The sequence below is a fragment of the Globicephala melas genome, chromosome 9 (genome assembly GCF_963455315.2).
Source record: "Globicephala melas chromosome 9, mGloMel1.2, whole genome shotgun sequence".
Lineage (NCBI taxonomy): Eukaryota > Metazoa > Chordata > Mammalia > Artiodactyla > Delphinidae > Globicephala > Globicephala melas.
In genome coordinates, this window is record NC_083322.1 from 7,552,477 (window position 1) to 7,578,795 (window position 26,319).

The window sequence follows — 26,319 nt, forward strand, 5'->3', positions numbered from 1 at the left end:
CAGCCTCTCACTCACTTCCTGTTACGTATTTTCCACTCTGCAGATGGTGTTACCTTTCTAAAATGTCGATCTGATCAGGTTATTCTCCTGATTAAAAAAAAGGTCCTTCCGTGACCCCCTTTGGCCCCCAAGACAACATTAAAACCTTAGCATGACTTGGGATGGAATCCAGTAATATGGCGACGTCTCTGCCTTCACCTCGGATTCTAAAGACGGCTGACAGCCATCCCCTGAGCTCTGCACTTTCTTCTGGCCTGTGGAGCGTGCAGGGTAGGGATGCAGGACGAGCCAGAACTGCTGGGAGTTACTGCTCCTGGCAGCAGCCCTGAGCCAGACCAGGTGCAGATGAGGGGCGAGGCCTGGCTTCCATCTGTTCTGCGCTGTCTCCCGCAGTCCCCCACGGTTCTGAGCTCTGCTTGCCTGCAACGTGAGGGGCCCGATAATGGTCCATTCCTTTCCCTGTTCCATTTCTCCACTGCCCTACTAGTATTTCCTGGGGTCCTTTCTCAAATAAGCTGGTATTCACGTCCTCATCCCCTTGCCACTACTCCACCAAGGGGCTTCTCTCCTGGAACAGGGCTGGACCTCTGACCTCAAGAGCTCCTCCTGGGAGAACCCAAAACATGATAGGTGACTGTACAATTCATCAACACACTGGGCCACATTTTTAGAGTGAATGTGGGCATTGCTAACGATACACACTTGTCCTGGCATGAGGCAACTGGGCAAAGCAGGACATTTGGTCCCTCCTTATAAAGCCTGTTTTGATATGAACCCAGCTTACGGCTGCTGCATTTTGATCACCTGCTGCTTCTTACCCTAATTTCAACCCTTCTGAATGAAACTGGCTGTGGTTCCTGAAATTTCCCTCACAGCACATTGTGTTTTCAAAGCTGGTCATAATACCGCCCAGCCCACGTGCTCCTTTGCAGTGTGAGCTCGTCACTGAGCCATCAAGAGGCAGAGTCAGCTTCCCCTTTCCTGGAATCTGGGCTGCAGCCCAGATCTGGCCAGTAGCAGCTACTAAAGAGATTGTGTGTGAGCTCTGAGGCTGGGTCTTAGAGACCTCCAGCTTGCACCTTTGCTTCTTCAATGCTCCTTCAAAGAGACCAGGTACCATGAAAGGAGGGAGCCCAGGCAGCCATGAGGTAGAGCCCAGGGCCGGGGCAGGGTGGTGGGGTGGGAGCGGGTGTAGGCGGTTGGCTTGGAGGGGAGAACTGGGGTCCTCCCCACCGGCTGACAGCCCCAGTGAAACTCCTGGGACGCCACGTGACTGAGGCCACTGTGGACCATCCAGTCATTCTTAGGCCCCAGCTGAGACCACGTGAAACAGAAGAGCCATCCAGCCAGGCCACAGGATTGTGTGAAGTAATAAAGTATTGTTGAAGCCGCAGAGTGTTCGGTGGGTTGCTGAACAAAACAGAGAACTGAAAAATCCCTCCTCTCCCTGCCCTCTGCTCCTCCCCGTACCTTTGCCCGGATAACTGTAACTTAGCACTCGATCTCAGTTTCTATGTCGCTCTCCCTGGTGTGCCTTCCCTCATCTCCCAGACGGGGTTAAGTGCCCTTCCTTCTTGCTCCCAAAGAACACAGTATCTCCACCTTCCATTTATCCTGCCACCTGTCCTTCCCCTTCGAATTGCCTTTTCATCCTCTGCTGCTCTCTTCCAGTTAGAACCTAAGCCCCTTTAAGAAACTGTGCCTGTCCTGGACACCACTGGTGTTCCAATGACATTTCCAATGCCTGGCGTGTGACAAATGACGACTACATACTTGTTCAGTTATGACTTAATAAAAATAACTAATGTTTATTACACACATACTATGGGGCAGACCCCATGCTACCTGTTAAACATGTGTTATTTTGTTGAATCCTGTAAAGCAGGGACCTTTCCTATTCCTGTTTTATACACGAGGAAACAGAATGCACAAGATGTTAAGTAACTTGCCAAAGTCATACTGTTTGTAAGTGACAGAGTAAGAATGCAAACCCACGTGTGTGACCGCAAAGGCTGTTCTTAACTGCAATACTTATGTATCAGTCAGGATGGGCTAGGTTGTGACACAGTAACAAATAGCCCTATAGTCTTGGTAGCTTAAGAAAGCAAAGGGTTTTTTCTTTCTGATGCTATAGATTCGTCATAAGTTGGCAGGGTTCTCTGTACACTGTGGTCACCGAGGGATCCAGTTTGATGGAGTAACCACTGTCTTGAGGTTTGTCGATCACCCTATCAAAGGGACAGAAGGACCCCGGAGGGTCTTGCATCAGCAGTTAAATGTTCTAGCCCAGAAACTGCACATGTCTTTTCTACGCATCACTTTTTTGGCTGGAAATACTCAGTGAGCAGTGTAATGTCTACCAGAGTATATACCACCTCACCCATGAATGAACATAGTGGTATGTCATCTCCTGCTGTGTGAGGAGACTTTGCCAAAGTTCTGGAAAGTTTTGGAAAACCCTAGAATAAGGATTTCTTAACAACAGATCATAAGATTCACACTTTAGATTATAATGGAAATCACACAGTGGCTACCAAAAGGTCTATCTTCTATCACAGTTGCTTTGATAGTCATAGTTTGGAAAAAAGCTCTGGGACCAATATGACTTACAAACTATATTAAATTCAGATGAATCAGCATTCACCTCTAATTTTACCACCCCAGACGTTGCCACTGACAAATAGCTCTGGTCAGTAAGGCAATGATTACTCTGCATGAGTTAGTATTCAACTTCTTCCCAAGTACAGCTTCTCAAACTCATACAGAGGAATTAATACGTTTTTCCTATAGAAAAGTTATTAATTAATACCTTTACTTAATAGGTAATTAATTAAGGTATTTCCTACAGGTCTACTTTATTATGATTTTGTATTACTATGCTGCACGGCCAAAACACAAATAGTTATTTTGAAAAAAACAAAAAGAGAGCTCAGATTTTACTTTCTAAAAAGAAAAGTAAAATGAGGACTGCCATCCTGAAAACAGAGGCTATCTGTTTAATAACACAGAACGTACAGTGACATGACGAGCAGCAGATATTGACATGCTTCTAAATTCTTGTCTATAATACACCCATAATGGTGCATGACATCAAGAACCCTAAATATAATTCTCCTTTTAGTTCTCACACGGAACAGGAGAACCTTCTCAGCTTTAATATTGCATCTTCCACCTTTTAAAAAAAATTTATTTAAAACATATATCCTGATATAAAGTTATCAGTCATAATTCTAGTTATTATCCTAAAATGTTATAAGTCACAGAAATATCCAAGTTTCCTGCTAATTGCATTGTACTCCAATTTTTAACCATGCTATTTTAAGTTTTGTCCTCTATAGACAATCATTACTTTAGGCCGATGTTTTTACAAAATGAAGATTTTCAAGAAGACTCATGAAAAGAACTTTTTTAAAAAAACAAATGTAAGTTTCTGATAGCCTTTAGGTAATACCACTGAATTGGGTAACAAATGACAAAACTCTAATGGAAAACCGGATTACTTCATCCAGATCAACAGGAATTAATTACATGGGACTGAATGAACGGATGAGTATGGTTTATAACTTTATGACTTTTTGGAAAATATACTAGCTTTAATTTTCACTTAAAAAACCATAATCTTACGGTTTCAAGGGTTTTTAGGCTATATGTAATCTGGTCTCACTCGATCCAGAAAACTCCTCAAAGTACAGGACAAATTTCCATTTAGCTTTTGTTAAATACTCTTAATCTTGGAAAGTCCACTACCTCAAAATAGTGGCCACTCATTTTTGAATAGCTTAGCTATTAGGAAGTTCTTTCTAATAGGAACTGGAAATTTTCCTTTCACTGGGCTACTTTGGTCCCACTGAGTAAGCCTCTACAAAGCCTTACCCTTCCTTCATGGAGCAGTTGTCAAATACTGAAAACGGATTCTTTCACTTCTCTTAAATCATATCTTTTTATTGGTATAAATAGAATCAGGTCTTTTGATTTTTCCTTTAGGGGTCCTTTATCTATCTGGTCTTCTTAAAAGAGTAATATACATCTTATAATGAGGTGCCTAGATTGGCCATGACATCCCAGCTGAGGTCTGACTGTACTTCCTTGCTATGGACACAGTTCTCTTATTAAGGTAGTTCAGTACTGTATTTATTTAAAAAATCAGTCACCACATAATGTTGGCTCATATCAAACTGTCCATAAAACCAACACCCTGAGTCTTTTTCTGTGATACCAGGAGTCTTCCATCTTCTACTTACGTGCTTTTTCTTTCTTTTGGTCTAAGTGCAGGAATTAAGTTTATATCATTATATTCCACCTTATTATTTTTATCCTATCTTTCTAGCCTGTCAAGATGCTTTTGAAGTGCTTTTTATCATCCAGCTTATTAAACCATCCCTCTCAGCTTTGTGTCATTTGCAAACTTAATAAACATTCTATTTGTGTCTTTTTTTTTTTGCGGTACGCGGGCCTCTCACTGTTGTGGCCTCTCCCGTTGCGGAACACAGGTTCCGGACGCGCAGGCTCAGCGGCCATGGCTTACGGGCCCAGCCGCTCTGCAGCATGTGGGATCTTCCCAGACCGGGGCACGAACCCATGTCCCCTGCATCGGCAGGCGGCCTCTCAACCACTGCGCCACCAGGGAAGCCCCTATTTGTGTCTTTATCCAAGGCATTGATAGAAATGTTGGAAAAACGTGAGTAATACAGAAGACCTGCTTCAGGCTTCCAATTGACTTAAAGATTCCCTTGAAAGATGATTAAATCTGTTGCTGAAAATCAGACATATAAAGTCTATGACATCACTCAGCTAGTAAATGATGGACATAACTAGGTCTGGTGATACCTCTACTTTGTGAAGCTTTGCTCACTGCTAGGGATCCTGACTTCCTTCTTGGCTTGGAGGATTCAGAAACGTGGCAACTCATTCCAAAATTCTGATGTTGGTTGACAGTGATCACCGTTTTATTTCTAGAATATATTTCCTCTGTTCCCTTTAGAAGTCACACTTGTCGTTGACTAGGTACCCTTCTTTCATTCTTTTGATGTGTCCTTTTTCAAGCGGTGCTCATCAAAGAGCTCCATGTGGAGTCCTATTATTTATTTAGATCCACCTCCTTTTCCTTCTTTTATGCGATCAGTTTCTGATTAGCAGCCGACTCAGCTAACCAACATCCTGGGGGCATGGATCGCTAGGGGTTGTCAAAACCTTACTGGTTTATACTAGATACCCTTTTGAAGTTCAATCCGTCTTTCCAGGTGGATATGTACAGAGCTGGTGAGTGCATATTGGTTGTTTCTCACTGAAGTGTATGTCAGTTTCAGAGGGAAATTTTAAAGGGCTTCTCATCAGTCCTGCTCCTACTAAATGACCAAGCTTTTAAGGAACATGGGCTGGAGGAGGTGGCCAGTAATCAGCCTCGCCAGACACCCACGTGTCTTTTGTGGTCCTCATGTGTGACTCCTTTGACTGTATTAACAGAATTTATCTTCAGAGTATCAGATCTCTTCCTTGCTTCTTCATCCTTCGAAAGACGCGGGTGTTATCAGGAAGCAGTGCCTAGCTCTTGGTGTCACACATCTGTTTCAAATGCCACCTCTACCAATGACTAGGAGGGACATTAAGCCCGTGGTTCTCAGTTGGTGGTGAATCTGCCCTTGGGGAGAACAGTTGGCAACATCTAGAGACAGCTGTGATTGTCACAACTTGGGTTGCTACTTGTAACCAGTTGGTAGAGGGGGGGGTGGGGCACTGCTAAACACCCTACAATGCACAAGTCAACCACCACAACAAAGGATGATGTATCTGACCCCAAACTGCAGTATTGCTGCTGCTGGGAAACCTGCTTTAAGAAAATAACCCTTCTGAGCCTTGGGTCCGTTTCCTGTACAGTGAGGGTAACAGTGGTCCAGGGCAGTGTCGTGAGAATTATAGGCAGCACTGTACTTAGAACACACACCATAACGACTGGCACAGAGCCAGCATCAAAAACGGTAATTATTTTCTTAACTATTACCAGGCATTACATTGGTTACTCCCTAAGATGTTATTAGCTTAATACTAAAAAGGTAGTTCATTTACTCCACAAGTATTTTTTTGAGCACTTTCTATACGCTAGGCACTGACCTGGCTGACGCAAATAGATTAGTTAAAAGGAAAACAAGAAAACACACTCCAACTTCAGGAAGCTAACAGCCTGCAAGTAGGCACTGTGTTCCCATTTTGTAACTGAGAGAACCCAGGCCCTGCGAGGTTCAAGTAATGTACCCAAGGGTTCAACACTGGTAAGGGGCAGAGCCTGGATTCAAACACCACCAGCTGCTACAGACTGAGGTGTCTGTAATTTGTGTCTCCCCAAATTAATATGTTGAAATCTTAACCCCCAATGTGATGATATCAGGGGATGGATCTGGGATTAGATCATGAGGGTGGAGCCCTCTCGAATGAGATTAGTGCCCCTCTAAGAAGAAACAGGAGACAGCTTGCTTCTCTCCATGTCACGTGAGGATACAATGAGAAAACGGCTGTCTGCAAACTAGGAAGTGAGCCCTCACCAGACACCCGATCTGCTGGTACCTTGATCTCGAACTTCCCAGCTTTCAGAACTGTGAGAAATAAACGTCTGTTGCTTAAGCCACCTAGTCTGAGCTGACTAAGACACCAGCTTTGCCTGATTCCAAAGCCTACATGCTTTCTACTCCATTATTATCAGACGCCTGCTTTTAGGAAAACCAGATTGCAAGGTGTGTGAGAATGGCAGATCTCACTTCTGTGCTCATTTTTATTTATTGTCTTAGCAGCATCATCCACATACCCTCTCCTTCTGCAGGATATGCTTTTTGTTCCTTTTCCCTTCTACTCTTTATTAATTTAACAAATGTTTATGGAGCACTTGCTCCTTGTTAGGATACAGCGGAGCTAAGACACACTGCCTTCGTCTGCAGAGAGCTCCGGGGCTGGTGTGGACGACAGTCCGTCTCAGCAAGTCTCGTGTGGGACCTGCAGCATCACCTTAACTTACCCTCAGGTGCATGAGGCCATGAGGCCACCTCCATGTTGGGGCTGTGGATGTCATTACAGGTATCTGTGCTTATTCATGTACCTCATCACATGCACAGTTAGCTTATTTGCACAGCAAAATTTTCCTTTGGTGAACAGAAAACTCTGGGTGTGACATTCACACATCTGAAGTTCGTGTTATGCTTTTAGCTTGACACAGATTTCTAGCACAGTAGATACTTAGTTATCATAGAGGATTTGCCTTTACAGTGTTATTTGTTCATGATCCTGAGGGTCCACGCCTCATTGCACACTGTAATTTTGCTGAAGAACCAATTTAATCACCTGACGTGAAATGCTGGTGAACAAGAGAGTGTTGTTACTCATAGTGAGGGAGCCTGGCAATCACCCAACATTCCTGTCAAACTAAAGAAATAAAGTCCATTGTTTCAAGTATGTTCACGGTGGATGTTACTTTAGGAATATCATAGTGCAGTGTCTTTAGGAATATCAGTGTATAGTGTAGGGTTTGTTTTGATGGAATCATTACGACCCTGAAGGAACACTCAGAATTTCCAATTACTCTTCGGTGCACTGTGGAATGCACGTGGCGGCATCTGGGCACTCAGCAACATCTCGGGTCCATGCCCTGTGGATGCCGCAGCCTCTGTCCCACTAAAATGCTGGCGTATGTAAACAAATGATAATGGCATCACTTGACTCTCAGCTGCATTCCTTCTGGACCTCGGCCCTTAATGACAAGCTCTTTTGATCTGTTTAACCAGGGACTCTCATCAGAGAGACGCAGCTTCAAAATACTACTCTACCACATACTAGCTGAGTAACTTTGGCATACTGACCACGCTCAGCTTTAGTTTCCTCCTCTGTAAAATGAGGGTAATAATCATAGGTCTTGCTTAATGGGATTGTTGTGACATTAAGTTGTCACATTTACACACATAAGACTTTTAGCATCTCCACTTCCACCCCACCGACTGAGCTACTGCCCCTCCTTCCCGCCTTTGCGCGGAGGATGCCGCCCTTTCCCGTGGGGCCTTACCTACAACTGTTTGCCCCCTGTCTTGCCTGGTGTCTTCCTGGTTCTAAGTCCTGGAATACTTTTTGCTCTTGGCCATTCTCTGACATGGGATGTAGGGCTTATCCCTCAACTGGTCAACCTCTGCTACCCAAATCTCCTTCTTCTGCCTTCCTCTTTCATTCCTGAGTCAACCATCACAGAGGTTACAGCACAGTAGTCAGGAACAGAGACCCCGGTATCTGACTGCCCGGGTCCAAGTTTTGATTCCACCACTTAAATTGGTGGCCTTGGGTCTGTTATTTAACCTCTTGGTGCCTCCGTTTTTTCATCTGTAAAATGGAGATGATCACATTGACTATCTCATGGAATTGCTAGGAAGAGTAAATGAGTTCATGTATCTGAAGTGCTTAAAATGGAGCTTGGCCCGTACAAAGTCCTATATAAGTGTGTATTATTGTTACTTACTATTATAGGTTGGGTCCCCTGTTCCCTTCATTATCTGCCAGCTCCTCCCACCCCCATCTTTTAAAATGAGTGCTTTTAACGATTAATAACATGCTGATCACAAATTCACCTCCTCCTTGGCCAGCACATTACCCACCATCTGACTCTTTCCACTTTGGGTTCACAATATACGTCCTCTTAGAAAAAAAAATTCATTGGCTTTACATTAATCATTTTAAAATGCTTAGCCAATCACATCTCTATGTAATCTAGATAGCACGAATGTGTAGTAAGGAGAAGGGCCAGGGTGGCTCTTAAAGGAACAGATCCCAGATCAAGAAGCCAGGAGCAGACACTCGGCTTCATACGTGTTTCAGTCTGTCACACACCACAGAACATGGGTTTCATCACCATCACTGACTTAGAGGCCTCCACCACCAATCACAATGTATTTCAAAGGCGAATTAGTAGCTTTAGAAAATTAGGTGAGCAATTTACCCCAAATTCTTACCTATAACTTTTCCTAGAAAGAGCGACTTGGGAGAATTGAACAGAGTGTCAGACGAACTTGGCAGGTGGTAACTCACAGAAGGATAATGATCCAGCTGCAGGAAGAAAAAGAGAGACATGTTTAGAAGAACGTCACCATCCTGCACTGGACTCAGATCTCCCAGGGGGGATGACATCATTCTTTGAACCTCAGTTTCTGGATCTTATTTCATCACTGCTGACTCTGAAATACCAGCCTGAGAAAATGGGAAGTCCATCCCTTCCTTTGCTGGGGTTATTGGAAAACAAAGTGAGCTTTGGTAAGTGAAGACCCTTTACGAATTGTTCTCCAGCTCATGCACATCTTCTGTGGATAATTTACCTGCTAGATTAAGATCCTTGCTCATTTTAACAGAGTGAAACCTGCTTGATCCAATCCCTAGTACTGACCTCTGAGATAGAAAATGCTACATCTATAGCGATGGATTTTCTTTAAGATCATCTTACTGTACTGTTTTCTTCACCGTTTGGGTCTCTCAACTTGCACACAAATATTGATCTTCAGAATACATGTATGTTCAAATATGAATATGAATATATTCATATATATGAATATGTAGTTCAAATGCTGAGATTCAGGTTCATAGTTTTCTTGCTTATCAAAACGAGGGTGATTTCTCCTCCTGCCACAGGGCAGGGACATCAGAGCCTGGAGGGGACAAAGACACCTTTGCTCTAGCAGAGCTGCCTTTTCAGAGTGGCGCTGAGTTGGCAGCAGAGGGAGGAAGAAATGAAGCAGATGGGACTAGCTTACAGGTAATGCCTGTTGTAGCAATGCACATTTCTGATTACACTTCCCACGTAAAAGTGCAAGTGGTGGTGTCCCAGAATCACAGGGCTTCTCTTGTTCTTTGTGTCCCTAAGTGGCTTTTCTTGCCTTAGCTGAATTTTTACAACCCAAACATTCTGGTTGTGTTTCCCCAACTGTGAGCTCCTAGAACTTTCTGTGCTTCTGTGTACCCACATGTGAAAAGCCTCTCTTGTAACCTTTCGTTTTTCTGAAATGAGTTTTATACCTGCTCAGGTGAGCATAAGGCAAGGTGTGGGTCAGAAGGAAACACTGCATCCCTATCTGGCAGGGCCTTCCCGTGGGAACTGCACCAGGAAGCTACTTGCTGAAGGCAGTAGCACAGACTTCAGAAACTAGATCCACTGCCGGGTCTTGGCTCCTGACGGCCAAGATGGGCAAAGCTGCAGGAAGGAGACCTGCTTCAGGGAAGGAGAGGGTGGCTGGAAGTGCGCGGGGAGGGAGCTAAACTCACTTGTCAAGAGGAGAATGAGTTACTTTGAGGAACGATGGCTAATTATTAATGACCGCCTACACCGGAATTTTGAGACTGTTTACTAGAAACCTCGAGGTTATTGTTACTCAAGGTTAACAGTCAAAGAGTCATCATGTCTCAGGACTTTTGGGAGTTTTGACCTGCAGAATGGGTACTGTTAAGTTTTTTTGTGCGTGGGTGAGTATCTGGTAGCACTGCGATAAAAGTCCAAAACACATGATTAAAGCAATCAGCGGCGTGTTCGACTATAATTTTGAAAAGCTTTCTACAATTTCAAGTGCATCGTTAACAAAACACTTATTCTGGCCAGAGAGTCTTAAACATTTTACTACTTTATTGTATTTTCTCTGGAGCAAAGGCAACTATTTCTGCTGCTAAATATTAACTAGCTGCTTTGGCGCCATCTGGTGGCACACATGCATAACTGCTGCGGTCCCTCCATCCACTTCTACTGCCTGTTGTCAAAAGCCTTCCGGAAAGTGCCGATATATCAATAATTAGTAAGCTAACTTACTATGCTTCAGTGATGATCTCCCCCTAAATACTTCTCATTTAATCTATTTTGTTAAATAACTTAAAAATGGATACAAAGAATATATGTTCATTATAGAGAAAATAATAGATTTGCAGACAAAAATTTAATGCTAATTTTTTGTCTATTCTTTTGATTTTTTTAAAAAATTGGATGGAAGCCAACTACACATATTGTTTTGCATTTGCATTTACTTTTCATTACTTAACAATGTAATAGGAGACTCTTTCTGTGTCAATACACATACAACTAAATCATCCCTTGCAATGAATGATGGGTATTCCATTTTATGGATATATGGTACCCAATTTTTAAAAAATATCAAATTTCTCTGCTTAGACTTTTAGATTTCTTGTATTTTTGGCCCTAGGACAGTGCTGAGCACATAGCAGCTCCTCAATAAAAATGTGCTGACAACTCTTCCAGCAGCGGACACAGGTGAAATCAGTGCTCAGAGGTGGCCTGATTCACACAACAGAATCACCCTTCTTTTCCTGAACTGTTTCTAGGGACCCAGACGGGACAGAGTTGGCTTTTGGGCACATTTTGTATTATCTTTACTGAGCTCATGTAAAATAACATTCCTAGTTTGTCTCCATAGGGTTACTTTCAGCTCTTCTCTTTCCTTCATAAATGCAGTTGGTGACTTGAACCAAAAGCTAAAATTTACATTTATTTATACTAAATTTATTTCTTTTGTTTTGAAGCATAATAACAGCCTACTCAAAAGTTTTTGAATCTTGATTCTGTCATCAGTGATTCTGCCTGGTTTTGATTTATCTATAAATATCACAAACATGCCAAGTCTTCATTCGTTAATGAAGTCATTAATGAAAAAACGTTGGACAGGAATCTAAGTGGGCAATGATCTATAATTCTAATACGAATTACTTGTTCAGTTAGGAAAATCTTTTGGAACAACTGACATAGAAAATATGACAAGTGCTGAAGATACAGAGGAAGGCTTTAACGTTCACAAAGATCAAACTCTCGCGTCTGCGGTAATTCTGTACTAAAAGAGGAAAGCAGGAGAGCTACGAGGAAAGAAGAGTCTGGCTGACTTTTTCCTTCTCTCTCACACTCCCCCCTGCCTTGTGCTGAGGAGGGAGGCAGGTGGGGTTGCGGGAACAGGGGGAGGTGGAGTGGAGGGCACGGCAGGAAAGGCAAGAGCAGCTCGGGGGCCTTGAAGACGTGGCTCCGTGAAGGACCCCGGACTCTCTGGGGTGACGAGCCACGGGATGCGGGCGCCCTCTAGAGGCTGAAAAAGGCAAGGACCTAGATTCTCCCCTCACCGCCTGGGGTGCGGGGGGAACCAGCCCTGCCAGCACCTGAGCATCAGCTCAGTGATACTAATTTTGGATGTCTGGCCTCCAGAGCCATAAGATAATAAATTGGCGTTACCCTAAACTTGTGGTAAGTTGTTACAGCAGCAGTAGAAAACTAATAGAGGAAATTAAAAGAAAAAAGAGCCGTGCCACCAAAACCATGGCTGAACATCACCTTCTCCCAGCTCGGTTCTCAAATAATAGCTCTAGTCCTGTTTCACTCTTCCTGCCTCCCAGACGAAGACTGCAAAGCTGCCCGATTCCGGAATTGCCCTCGCTTTTTAGAGCACCCAATCCTGCTTTCTGGAATCCTCCCAACACAAGCCCCATCCTCTTCCCATCTCTCGCCCAGTGATATCCCCATCATGGTTCCTGGTATGTGACTCTCTTTGTGCCAGTAATCCGTTCATTGCCTCCTGGCTCCAATTCACCCTTCAATATCTGCTCTACGATAAACACGAATTCCTTTAATCTCCTTTAAAATGAGCAGGATATTAAACTTTCTCAGCCCTGGAGGGAAGAAGGGGCTCCTGGAAATTTCCAGTGCTGGCTTGGGGGCGGGGAGGTAGTGGAGGTTCGGCCGAGGGTGTGAGGTCTGCCCAAGCCACAGGCCCAGAGCAGGACGCCTCCGTGAGCCTACGGCCTGGTGACCCTCCGTCTCCCCTGGAAACGAGAGCCCCTGTGCAGCCCTGCATGGCCTGCATGCTCTGAAGCCCCCTGCCCCCAGATCCCCAGCCCCACCCACACACACGCTGGGTCCCTGCTTCCCCACCTGCACTCCAGACAGCGGCCTTGTGCTGGCCCAGAAACCCCAGACCAGTTCCAGCCCCGCCAAACCAGAACTTCTCTGCTCTCTGTGGCGGGCCACGGCTTTTCCCACGACGTCTGGAGCCCCCATGCTGGTCCTTCTGTGGGTCTCCTCCCTCAGCCCTGATGCTTCTAGCAAACTCTACAGGGCTTTCCTTACATCTTGGAGGTTTCCTTTATTGCAGTTAATTTTTGTATCAGGAGCCTAGTGAGTTCTAAGCAGTTTCTATCGAATCCTGTTCTTAATGGTTGTTTCATTCTTTTAATGGTTATACTCTCCCCCCTTCCTTCCTGTCTCAGAAGCAATGCCTTCCCAAGGCTCTTCCTCTGCTTCTGTACATTTTAGACTCTTTCCATTTGATTTCCTAGAAGCCAGTGCTCAAATGAGAATTTCTTCAGTCAGGGTGTCAAAAAATCAAAGAAGTTGTGTAGCAAGTCCAGGCTGCAGTGCAAGCTTCCTGTCACTTAGACCTTAAGCACAGAGTATCCCATGGTATCCTGCATGTCTCTGATTATCACTTTTAAAAGTGTAAAGATGGGAGGGACCTTCAAGATGGCAGAGGAGTAAGACGTGGAGATCACCTTCCTCCCCACAGATACATCAGAAATACATCTACATGTGGAACAACTCCTACAGAACACCTACTGAATGCTGGCAGAAGACCTTAGACTTCCCAAAAGGCAAGAAATTCCCCACGTACCTGGGCAGGGCAAAAGAAAAAAGAAAAAATAGAGACAAAAGAATATGGATGGGACCTGCACTTCTGGGAGGGAGCTGTGAAGGAGGAAAAGCTTCCACACACCAGGAAGCCCCTTCACGGGCGGAGACTGCGGGTGATGGAGGGGGAAACCTTCAGAGCCACAGAGGAGAGCGCAGCAACAAGGGTGCGGAGGGCAAAGCGGAGAGATTCCCGCACAGAGGATCAGTGCCGACCAGCACTCACCAGCCCGAGAGGCTTGTCTGCTCCCCCGCCGGGACAGGCAGGGGCTAGGAGCTGAGGTTCTGGCTTCAGTCGGATCCCAGGGAGAGGACTGGGGTTGGCTGCATCAACACAGCTTGAAGGGGGCTAGTGCGCCACAGCTAGCCGGGAGGGAGTCCAGGAAAAGGTCTGGAGCTGCCGAAGAGGCAAGAGACTTTTTCTTGCCTCTTTGTTTCCTGGTGCGCGAGGAGAGGGGATTAAGAGCGCTGCTTAAAGGAGCTCCAGAGACAGGCGCGAGCTGCGGCTAAAAGCGCGGACCCCAGCGACGGGCATGAGACGCTAAGGCTGCTGCTGCCGCCACCAAGAAGCCTGTGTGCGAGCACAGGTCACTGTCCACACCTCCCTCCCGGAAGTCTGTGCAGCCCGCCACTGCCAGGGTCCTGGGATCCAGGGACAACTTCCCCAGGAGAACGCATGGCGCACCTCAGGCTGGTGCAATGTCATGCTGGCCTCTGCCGCCGCAGGCTCGCCCTGCATCCATACCCCTCCCTCCCCTCGGCCTGAGTGAGCCAGAGCCCCCTAATCAACTGCTCCTTTAACCCCGTCCTGTCTGAGTGAAGAACAGACGCCCTCAGGTGACCTACACGCAGAGGCGGGTCCAAATCCAAAGCTGAACCCTGGGAGCTGTGGGAACAAAGAAGAGAAAGGGAAATCTCTCCCAGCAGCCTCAGGAGCAGCAGATTAAAGCTCCACAATCAACTTGATGTACCTGCATCTGTGGAATACCTGAATAGACAAGGAATCATCCCAAAATCGAGGAGGTGGACTTTGGGAGCAACTGTAGACTTGGGGTTTGCTTTCTGCATCTAATTTGTTTCTGGTTTTATATTTATCTTAGTTTAGTATTTAGAGCTTATTATCATTGGTAGATTTGATTATTGATGTGGTTGCTCTCTTCCTTTTTTTTATACATATATAAATATTTTTCCCTTTTCCTCTTTTTCTGAGTGTGTATGTGTAAGCTTCTTTGTGTGATTTTGTCTGTATAGCTTTGCTTTTACCATTAGTACTAGGGTTCTGTCTTTTTTTTAGTATAGTTTTAAGTGCTTGTGGATTTGTTTTTTGGTTTGGTTGCTCTCTTCTTTCTTTCTTTTTAAATTACTTTTTATTTTAAGTAATTTAAAAAATTTTTCTATTTTTATAACTTTAATTTCTTCCTTCCTTCCTTCCTTTCTTTCTTTCTTTCTTTCCTTCTTTTCCTCCCTTTTCTTCTGAGCCGTGTGGCTGACAGGGTCTTGGTGCTCCGCCTGGGTGTCAGGGCTGAGCCTCTGAGGTGGGAGAGCCAAGTACAGGACATTGGTTCACCAGACACCTCCCAGCTCCATGTAATAACAAATGGCGAAAGCTCTCCCAGAGATCTCCATCTCAATGCTAAGACTCAGCTCCACTCAATGACCAGCAAGCTCCAGTGCTGAACACCCCATGCCAAACAACTAGCAAGACAGGAACACAACCCCACCCATTAGCAGAGAGGCTGCCTAAAATCATAGTAAGGTCACAGACACCCCAAAACACCACAAGACGCAGTCCTGCCCACCAGAAAGACAAGATCCAGCCTCATCCACCAGAACACATGTACCAGTCCCCTCCACCAGGAAGCCTACACAACCCACTGAACCAACCGTACCCACTGGGGGCAGAAACCAAAAACAATGGGAACTATGAACCTGCAGCCTGCAAAAAGAAGACCCCAAACACAGTAAGTTAAGCAAAATGAGAAGACAGAGAAACACACAGCAGATGAAGGAGCAAGGTAAAAACCCACCAGACAAAACAAATGAAGAGGAAATAGGCAGTCTACCTGAAAAAGATTTCAGAGTAATGATAGTAAAGATGATCCAAAATCTTGGAAATAGAATGGAGAAAATACAGGAAACATTTAACAAGGACCTAGAAGAACTAAAGAGAAAATAAACAATGATGAACAACACAATAAATGAAATTAAAAATTCTCTAGAAGGAATCAATAGAAGAATAAGAGAGGCAGAAGAACGGATAAGTGACCTGGAAGATAAAATAGTGGAAATAACTACCACAGAGCAGAATAAAGAAAAAAGAATGAAAAGAATTGAGGACAGTCCCAGAGACCTCTGGGACAACATTAAATGCACCAACATTCGAATTATAGGGGTCCCAGAAGAAGATGAGAAAAAGAAAGGGACTGGGAAAATATTTGAAGAGATTATAGTTGAAAACTTCCCTAATATGGGCAAGGAAATAGTCAATCAAGTCCAGGAAGTGCAGAGAGTCCCATACAGGATAAATCCAAGGAGAAACACACCAAGACACATATTAATCAAACCATCAAAAATTAACTACAAAGAAAACATATTAAAAGCAGCGAAGGAAACGCAACAAATAACATACAAGGGAATCCCCATAAGGTTAACAGCTGATCTTGTAGCAGAAACTCTACAAGCCAGAAGGGAGTGTGAGGACACATTTAAAGTGATGAGAGGGAAAATCCTACAACCAAAATTACTCTGCCCAGCAAGGATCTCATTCCGATTCGACAGAGAAATTAAAACCTTAACAGACAAGCAAAAGCTAAGAGAATTCAGCACCACCAAACCAGCTTTACAGCAAATGCTAAAGGAACCTCTCTAGTCAGGAAACACAAGAGAAGAAAAAGACCTACAATAACAAACAGAAAACAATTAAGAAAATGGTAATAGGAACATACATATCAATAACTACCTTAAATGTAAATGGATTAAATGCTCCAACCAAAAGACATAGACTGGCTGATGGATACAAAAACAAGACCCATATATATATGTATGCTGTCTACAAGAGACCCACTTCAGACCTAGGGACACATACAGACTGAAAGTGAGGGCATGGAAAAAGATATTCCATGCAAATGGAAGTCAAAAGAAAGCTGGAGTAGCAATTCTCATATCAGACAAAATAGACTTTAAAATAAAGACTACTACAAGAGACAAAGAAGGACACTACATAACAATCAAGGGATCAATCCAAGAGGAAGTGTAACAAGTGTAAATATTTATGAACCCGTATAGGAGCACCTCAATACATAAGGCAAATGCTAACAGCCATAAAAGGGGAAATCAACATAACACAAGAATAGTAGGGGACTTTAACACCCCACTTTCACCAATGGACAGATCATCCAAAATGAAAATAAATAATGAAACACAAGCTTTAAATGACACATTAAACAAGATGGACTTAATTGATATTTATAGGACGTTCCATCCAAAAACAACAGAATACACTTTCTTCTCAAGTGCTCATGGAACATTCTCCAGGATGGATCATATCTTGGGTCACAAATCAAGCCTTGGTTAATTTGAGAAAATTGAAATCGTACCACGTATCTTTTCCAACCACAACGCTACAAGACTAGATATTGATTACAGGAAAAAAACTGTAAAGAATACAAACAAAAGGAAGCTAAACAATACACTACTAAATAACCAAGAGATCACTGAAGAAATCAAAGAGGATATCAAAAAATACCTAGAAACAAATGACAATGAAAACACGATGACCCAAAACCTATGGGATGCAGCAAAAGCAGTTCTAAGAGGGAAGTTTATAGCAATACAATCCTACATCAAGAAACAAGAAACATCTCAAATAAACAACCTAACCTTACACCTAAAGCAATTAGAGAAAGAAGAAAAAAAAAACCCCAAAGTTAGCAGAAGGAAAGAAATCATGAAGATCAGATCAGAAATAAATGAAAAAGAAATGAAGGAAACAATAACAAAGATCAATAAAACTAAAGCTGGTTAGTTATTTGAGAAAATAAACAAAATTGATAAACCATTAACCAGACTCATCAAGAAAAGAACAGAGAAGATGCAAACCAATAGAATTAGAAATGGAAAAGGAGAAGCAACAACTGACCTGCAGAAATACAAAGGATTATGAGAGATTACTACAAGCAACTCTATGTCAATAAAATGTACAACCTAGAAGAAATGGAAAAATTCTTAGAAAAGGACAACCTTCTGAGACTGAACCAGGAAGAAATAGAAAATATAAACAGACCAATTACAAGCACTGGAATTGAAACTGTGATTAAAAATCTTCCAATAGGGGCTTCCCTGGTGGTGCAGTGGTTGAGAGTCCGCCTGCTGATGCAGGGGACACAGGTTCATGCCCCGGTCCGGGAGGATCCCAAATGCCGTGGAGCGGCAGGGCCCGTGAGCCATGGCCGCTGAGCCTGTGGGTCTGGAGCCTGTGCTCCACAACGGGAGAGGCCACAGTGGTGAGAGGCCCACGTACCACAAAAAAAAAACAAAAAAACCCCCCCAAAAAACAAAAAAAAACTTCCAACAAACAAAAACCCAGGACCAGATGGCTTCACAGGTGAATTCTATCAAACATTTAGAGAAGAGCTAACACCTATCCTTCTCAAACTCTTCCAAAATATGGCAGAGGGAGGGACACTCCCAAACTCATTCTACGAGGCCACCATTACCCTGATACCAAAACCGGACAGGGATGTCGCAAAAAAAGATAACTACAGGCCAATATCACTGATGAACATAGATGCAAAAATCCTCAACAAAATACTAGCAAACAGAATCCAACAGCACATTAAACAGCACATTATCATACACCATGATCAAGTGGGGTTTATCTCAGGAATGCAAGGATTCTTCAATATATGCAAATCAATCAATGTGATACACCATATTAACAAATTGAAGGATAAAAATCATACTATCATCTCAATAGATGCAGAAAAAGCTTTTGACAAAATTCAACACCCATTTAGGATAAAAACCCTCCAGAGAGTAGGCATAGAGGGAACTTACCCCAACATAATAAAGGCCATGTATGACAAACCCACAGCCAACATCGTCCTCAATGGTGAAAAACTGAAACCATTTCCACCAAGATCTGGAACAAGACAAGGTTGCCCACTCTCACCACTATTATTCAACATAGTTTTCGAAGTTTTAGCCACAGCAATCAGAGAACAAAAAGCAATAAAAGGAATCCAAATTGGAAAAGAAGTAAAACTGTCACTGTTTGCAGATGACATGATACTATACATAGAGAATCCTAAAGATGCTGCCAGAATACTAGAGCTAATCAATGAATTTGGTAAAGTAGCAGGATACAAAATTAACGCACAGAAATCTCTTGCATTCCTATACACTAAGGATGAAAAATCTGAAAGAGAAATTAAGAAAACACTCCCATTTACCATTGCAACAAAAAGAATAAAATACCTAGAAATAAACCTACCTAAGGAGACAAAAGACCTGTAGGCAGAAAACTATAAGACACTGATGAAAGTAATTAAAGATGACACAGACAGATGGAGAAATATACCATGTTCTTGGATTGGAAGAATCAACATTGTGAAAATGACTATACTACCCAAAGCAATCTACAGATTCAGTGCAATCCCTATCAAACTACCAATGGCATTTTTCACAGAACTACAAGAAAAAATTTCACAATTTGCATGGAAACACAAAAGACCCTGAATAGCCAAAGCAATCCTGAGAAAGAAAAATGGAGCTGGAGGATTCAGGCTCCCAGACTTCAGACTATACTACAAAGCTATAGTAATCAAGACAGTATGGTACTGGCACAAAAACAGAAATATAGATCAATGGAACAGGATAGAAAGCCCAGAGATAAACCCAGGCACATATGGTTACCTTATTTTTGATAAAGGAGGCAAGAATATACAATGGGGAAAAGACAGCCTCTTCAATAAGTGGTGCTGGGAAAACTGGACAGCTACATGTAAAAGAATGAAATTAGAACACTCCCTAAAACCATACACAGAAATAAACTCAAAATGGATTAAAGACCTAAATGGAAGGCCAGACACTATAAAACTCTTAGAGGAAAACATAGGCAGAACACTCTATGACATAAATCACAGCAAGATCCTTTTTGACCCACCTCCTAGAGGAATGGAAATAAAAACAAAAATAAACAAATGGGACCTAATGAAACTTCAAAGCTTTTGTACAGCAAAGGAAAACATAAACAAGGTGAAAACACAACCCTCAGAATGGGAGAAAATATTTGCAAATGAAGCAACTGACAAAGGATTAATCTCAAAAATTTACAAGCAGCTCATGCAGCTCAATATCAAAAAAAACAACAACCCAGTCCAAAAATGGGCAGAAGACCTAAATAGACATTTCTCCAAAGAAGATATACAGATTGCCAACAAACATATGAAAGGATGCTCAACATCACTAATCATTAGAGAAATGCAAATCAAAACTACAATGAGGTATCATCTCACACTAGTCAGAATGGCCATCATCAAAAAATCTACAAACAGTAAATGCTGGAGAGGGTGTGGAGAAAAGGGAACCCTCTTGCACTGTTGGTGGGAATGTCAACTGATACAGCCACTATGGAGAACAGTACAGAGGTTCCCTAAAAAACTGAAAATAGAACTACCATATGGCCCAGCAATCCCACTACTGGGCATATACCCTGAGAAAACCATAATTCAAAAAGAGTCATGTACCTCAATGTTCATTGCACCTCTATTTACAGTAGCCAGGACATAGAAGCAACCTGAGTGTCCATCGACAGATGAATGGATAAAGAAGATGTGGCACATACATACAATAGCATGTTACACAGCCATGAAAAGAAATGCAATTGAGTTATTTGTAGTGCACTGGATGGACCTAGAGTCTGTCAAACAGAGTGAAGTAAGTCAGAAAGATAAAAACAAATGCCGTATGCTAACACATATATATGGAATCTAAAAAGAAAAGAAAGGTTCTGAAGAACCTAGGGGCAGGACAGGAATAAAGACGCAGACGTAGAGAATGGACTTGAGGATACGGGAAGGGGGAATGGTAAGCTGGGATGAAGTGAGAGAGTGGCACGGACATATATACACTACCGAATGTAAAACAGATAGCTAGTGGGAAGCAGCCGCATAGCACAGGGAGGTCAGCTTGGTGCTTTGTGTCCACCTAGAGGGGTGGGATAGGAAGGGTGGGAGGGAGGGAGACGCAAGAGGGAAGAGATATGGGGATATATGTATATATATAACTGATTCACTTTGTTGTAAAGCAGAAACTAACCCACCACTGTAAAGCAGTTTTACTCCAATAAAGATGTTAAAAAAAAATTCTTATATCAAAACCCTATGTTTAACCTACTATGTGATTTCTGTCTCCTGTTTGGACAAAGGCATCTACACCAGGAAAAGGACACACGTACTGAGCCACTACTGTGTGCAAGGCTTTGTGCCAGGCTTTTCACATCTTAACTCATTTAATAGATATTGCATAGTGTCCTTTGCTTTGATATTACAAAAAGCATCCAAACTCAGAAAAGGAGTATGTGGCAGAACTGACATTCCCACCCAGCTACACCCAGCCACAAAGACAGTGTTAGGCTGAAAGGGACAGTCTCCTGACCCCGCCCCACTGGTTCAACCAGGGGAGAGATCAGCTGTGTTTTAAGTATTTACATTTAAAGGAGAAAATGCATTAAATCAGATTAGGCAAGTACAGCTCAACCTGCGAAGCCTCAGGACGCGTCACATTATACTGTTTCACTTTATTACCAGGTGGCTGCCACTCTTCTAACGAACCCTGGTGCATTTGTCATGGTCAAGTGCAATAATTTCAAGGTAATTTCTTTGGGGTCCACATGAGCTATTTTGCTGTACATTTAGCTGGTGGTCATTTCACTGGCAGTTAAGCGGCAATAAGAGATTGTGTAATAGAGCCTCATTAAAATTAAAGACTGACACCATGTGCCCCAGGACACCTTAAAGGGACACTCACTTGTTCAACATTTACCATCGTTCTGACTCAGGCTGGGTCTTGCATCTCACACGCTGAGTTCAGAGCTTTAATGTCATTTAGGTATTATTTTGTGATTTCGGTTCATTTCCATTTTAAGCCACAGTTTGTCTTAGCAGAGTTTGTAGGGATTTCCTCAGCCTGTTTAGGTTTTGGGGATGAATTGGAGGAGGCGGGGAAGGAGGAGGGAAGAAAGACTGAGGCAGCATGGTCACTTCTCACCAACCGAGGGCCCAGCCCCACGTCTGGAGACGAAGGGTCATGATACACTGCCCCGAGGACACATTTCCGGGGCTCCGGACAAGGGCCCGGTATTTCTTGCCTCTTTTCCTAATCCCTAATTCTGGGTAATAGTTGGAACCAGCTTAGCAATACTGAATTCAGAAGAAACCATCTTGATGGATGTTTTACTCCAAGTTTAAACACGGGTAGAGGCCAGTGCAAACAGAAAAGAGGGATGAGAAACAACTATCAGCTAGTCTCACTGTTACCTGTCTCAATCCATCCCTTCTATCTGGAAACTCCGCTGGACTTTACAGGAGAGAGAGTTTAAAGAGCAGAGGCTGTATCTTTCTCTCCCACCTTATTCTCCATCCCATTTGCAGGTCTGCAGATGGGGGTCCCGCAAGCCCCAGACCATTCACAACTGAGAATGGAAAAGAGCAGGACTGACCCCAGCATCAAGGGCAGATCCACGTAAATGTTTCCCACCTCTTCCTGACTCCAAGTCGCTTTGTTCTCCTTCACGGGGAGGACACAGGAGAAACACAGACGCGAGCGGGAGACTGCAAAGTAGAGTTCATGTGGGTCTGCCACCCGTTACAGGGTCCCCTGCCTCGACAGTGACTCTGCAAGGACAGGGGCCCGCCCCACCCACCTCTTGCTCTCCCAGACACAGGGCCCGAGGCACACACACTTGCGAAACCTTGAGCTGTGGGCTGGGCAGGCAGAGGAAAGACACCGGGCATCGGAGCCCAGGGGATGGTACCTCACCTCTGCACTTCTGGCTCTTTCTTTTCCGCGAGATTATCTAGTAAATCTCCTGGTCCATTTATTACCCACATGAAATGGGTCTGTATCATCTTAGATGCTCACTTAACATTTATTGAATGCGCTATGTTGGTGTTGTGTGTGTGTGTGTGTGTGTGTATTTAGGATATGGAAAACCAAGGTTTTACTTCCGCTGGAACTTCTGCTCTTAGAGGAGAAGAGCTCTAGGGACGATCCAACTGACTGAAGCCCGTAGAGAATTTTATGGCCGTCGGGTTTGGGTGAGCCAGCCTGACTCCATCCTGGAAGGACACTGAGTGATGGCTAGTCTGGGATCTGAATCTCTATGCTCTGGGAGACCCTGCTTCTCTGGGAGCTGTGAGTTCATCATAACCCATTCCTGGGTTATGGCTGGGAAGCACAAGTGCATCACTGTGGAGGCCAGCACACCAGCCTCTTCCCGCCTGTACTGCCAGGACACAGGATTACCCCTCCAATTCCAAGAGCAACCGAGGATGCTAATGGCAGGGGGCCAGCTGGGAGGTCACGGTGACATCTACCTTATTTTGCTTTTGGCCTAAACTGCTCAGGAGCCCTGCATGAAAGATGAAAGAGGCCAAGGAACACTCTCCCCTGTAACAGAAGCATGAAATAAACTAGAAATTGTCAAACTTTCATTCTCAGGATAGCGATGCACACCTGTAAAGAGGTGCCTGAACAGGCTACCTGGTGCCCCTGGTGAAGGAACACTTCAGTCACCTGCAGGTGGACCAGCCAGGGAGCCTTTGCTGCTTCAGGACGGATGAAATGCCCCTGAGGCGATCAGAGGGGAAGGCGTCATCTTCCTAGATGAGGAAAGGGCATTGCTCTCCCCTCCCCCCTGCCCCTCTGCTCTGACCCTACTCAACACCTTTCAGCCCTTGGACCACTATGTTCTCTGGAACATGTTCCAGGGCTCCCTTTTTGCTGTGTCCTTTGCCTGGCAAGCTCTTCTGCTCTTCCGTCACCAAACACAATGATTGAATTAGTTCTTGTTCTGGGAATGTTATCTAACCCACTCACTTTATTACTGGCCCCAAGCTTCCTTGCAGTCCCCTGGTGAGCTGGACTCAGCCACGTGGGGGACTTCCATTTAATGAATGAATTTTCAGCAAGGCTAGAGGTGGCGTAGCCTAGAACCAAAGCAGATGCATTCACCTTCTCAGCCCCCTTCTCCTCAGCCTGCACCTGGGTCTGGGGTCCTTCTACTGTAAGACCAAGGAGAGGAGACTTCGCTTCCACATCTAGGAAAGATCCAGCTGAATCCACGGACGCCCAGCCTTTCTAGGACGGAGAACGCCTTGCAAACGGAAACTGGAGGCTCTCTTCAAATCTAAATCACCTGTCCAAGGAAAGCAGAAAGGAGGAGAAGTGGCGATCGTTTCTTCTGTTCACCCTCAGAACACCTGCTTTGATAGCACCTCGTTTCTCTTCCTTGGAGGGTGGGAAGGACTGTGAGTCTTGCTGTCCTTGCCAGGGTCACTAGGGAACTCGGCTGGACTTCCAGCGTAGGACGGCAGGGTGGTCCGGGGGAGCGAGGACGGGCCTGGAGACTGGTCCTGGCTCTGTCACTGAACAGATGGGTGAGGACACTTCACGAAGATTCCCTGGACCTGTTTCCTCATTTGTAAAACAAGGAGGTTGAACCAGGAAATACTTAAGGTTTCTCTGATTGAAAATGTTTTGCTACCATGGGCCTAAGGAGTAGTATTTTCCCAGGTGCCTGGAGCTTTGAGCAGAATCTTCTGCTAAGACTCAGCTCCAGGGCATCACCTTGTAAAGTGTTCCATCAGTACGTTGTTGCCCTGCAGCCAATCCTAGTGATGGACAGAGGGCGGGAAGGAGAGTCACTGCCCCGTAGACCAGGCAGAGTTTTCTCACTTTCAGTTCTGAGACACAGGCCATGGACCGAGAGCTGCCTCTGCCATGTGCATTCGCACATCTCAGCGAATGTGCCCCCAACATTCACCCCGAGAAGATGTTTACAAAACAGACAGATTCATCCGGAATATTCAAGCAGGTAGGGGCCTTAGAGAGAGCTAGCTTATCACCTTTTGCCCACAAAGGTAGAGGAGAGAGCAGGGTGCCAGGAGAGTACGTGGCCTGCCCCAGGTCACAGACTGCAAGTGGCAGGGTCGGCCTTGAACCAATATTAAACTCACAAGGAATGCTCTTTTCCAGAAATGGTTAAGGTCTGAGAAATAAAGGATTTAAGGGACACATCTTTCTTTCCTGTACATGCACATAATTTCTCTGAGATGTCAGGAGTTTTCATTTATGACTTGATAAGCAATTTTAAAATGAGAGTTATTGTAAGTACTTATTACTATTCTCATCATGCCATGTTTATTATGGAAACGTAATCAGTCAACATATTTTGCCTCATAAGGTCTAGCGCAATTGAAATCCAGTGGTATTGATGCAATTAAAGGAAGTAGTGAGCCTATTAGGTGATTTATGTTTTATATAAAAAATTTCTCAAAAGAAAAAAAATTAGCTTTCGAATGTTAATCTACTTTCCCTAGTCTAATACTCCACCTACTGGAAAAACACTGAATACTATTTAAAACATAAAGTATTTTTAAAAGAACTGATTTTTTAAAATCAATAAATCCCTATAATATTTATAAATATCAAAGGATGAGAGGAGAAATTCTCGTTTCATAGCTGATATAGCATTTTTTAAATAAAGTTAAGTTCGAAGACGTTTATAGCAGGGAGGGCCTAAATGCTGTATAATTTTTTCAAAGAAAAAGTCTCAAGGCAAAACACATTTTGACAGACTATAAAACGACTTTCCGGGAATAAGGAAAAACAAATCAATGGATGGAAAAAGGGAGGAGGAAGACAAAGAAGAGAAACAAAATAAAATTAGGGAAGGTCAATTCTGAAAACAGGTATTAACAAGCATAACGTTGCTAAAATTATACAATGCGATGGCTAAATCTTCTATTAATTAAATGAAAGAATAAAGAACTATGAGGGAGAACAGTCATGAGAAACAATGTCAACATGACAAATGTGATTGGGGCCCTTTCTGTTTCAGTCTTTATTGGCTTCTGTCATCTTGGTTTGTCCAGCACGTGTTTTCAGGGGTTGGTTGTTTAAATTTGGTTCCTGGCAAATTCCTGGGTGAGTTTTTTGGGGGAAGTTTTAACAAAGCCATCAGTAAACACGATGTGTTAGAACCATCTGCCTACGGACAGGGAAACCATTGTAGGCTGCTGTGTGGGATGGTACTGCTGTCCGGCCATTTGTCTGCTGAGGCTGGGATGGCCAGTGTGGAGGTGGGCGTGGCCGCTCTGATTGTCAAGTTCTCCGCGGGGGCCCCGGCTGTGACTGGTCCAGATATGAAGACTTTCTTTGAAGATGAGCCCCTCACTGAAGAACACGATCGGACAGATCTTCGGAGTGAGCAGGTTGGCTGCGTCAGGCATCTGCCGGTGTGCACTCCTGAGGTTACACCTGCCCAACCCCTAGGCCACCTGGGCACAGGTGGATGACTGTCCCAGGGTGACCTGACTGCTCGGGGAGCTTCCCTGCGGGAAGAGGGAGACCTTGACATA

At 44.0% G+C, this 26,319-nt stretch overlaps 1 protein-coding gene across 3 annotated transcripts in view; it reads right to left on the reverse strand.

The window, feature by feature from the left end:
- Window positions 1–26,319, reverse strand: part of CNTNAP2 (contactin associated protein 2) — a 2,034,513-nt gene that overhangs the window by 121,572 nt on the left and 1,886,622 nt on the right. For all 3 annotated transcript variants that reach the window (XM_060305187.1, XM_060305186.1, XM_060305185.1), the window contains exon 22: window positions 8,976–9,069. In XM_060305187.1, the coding sequence (XP_060161170.1) occupies window positions 8,976–9,069 (94 nt within the window). The remainder of the gene's footprint in view (window positions 1–8,975; window positions 9,070–26,319) is intronic.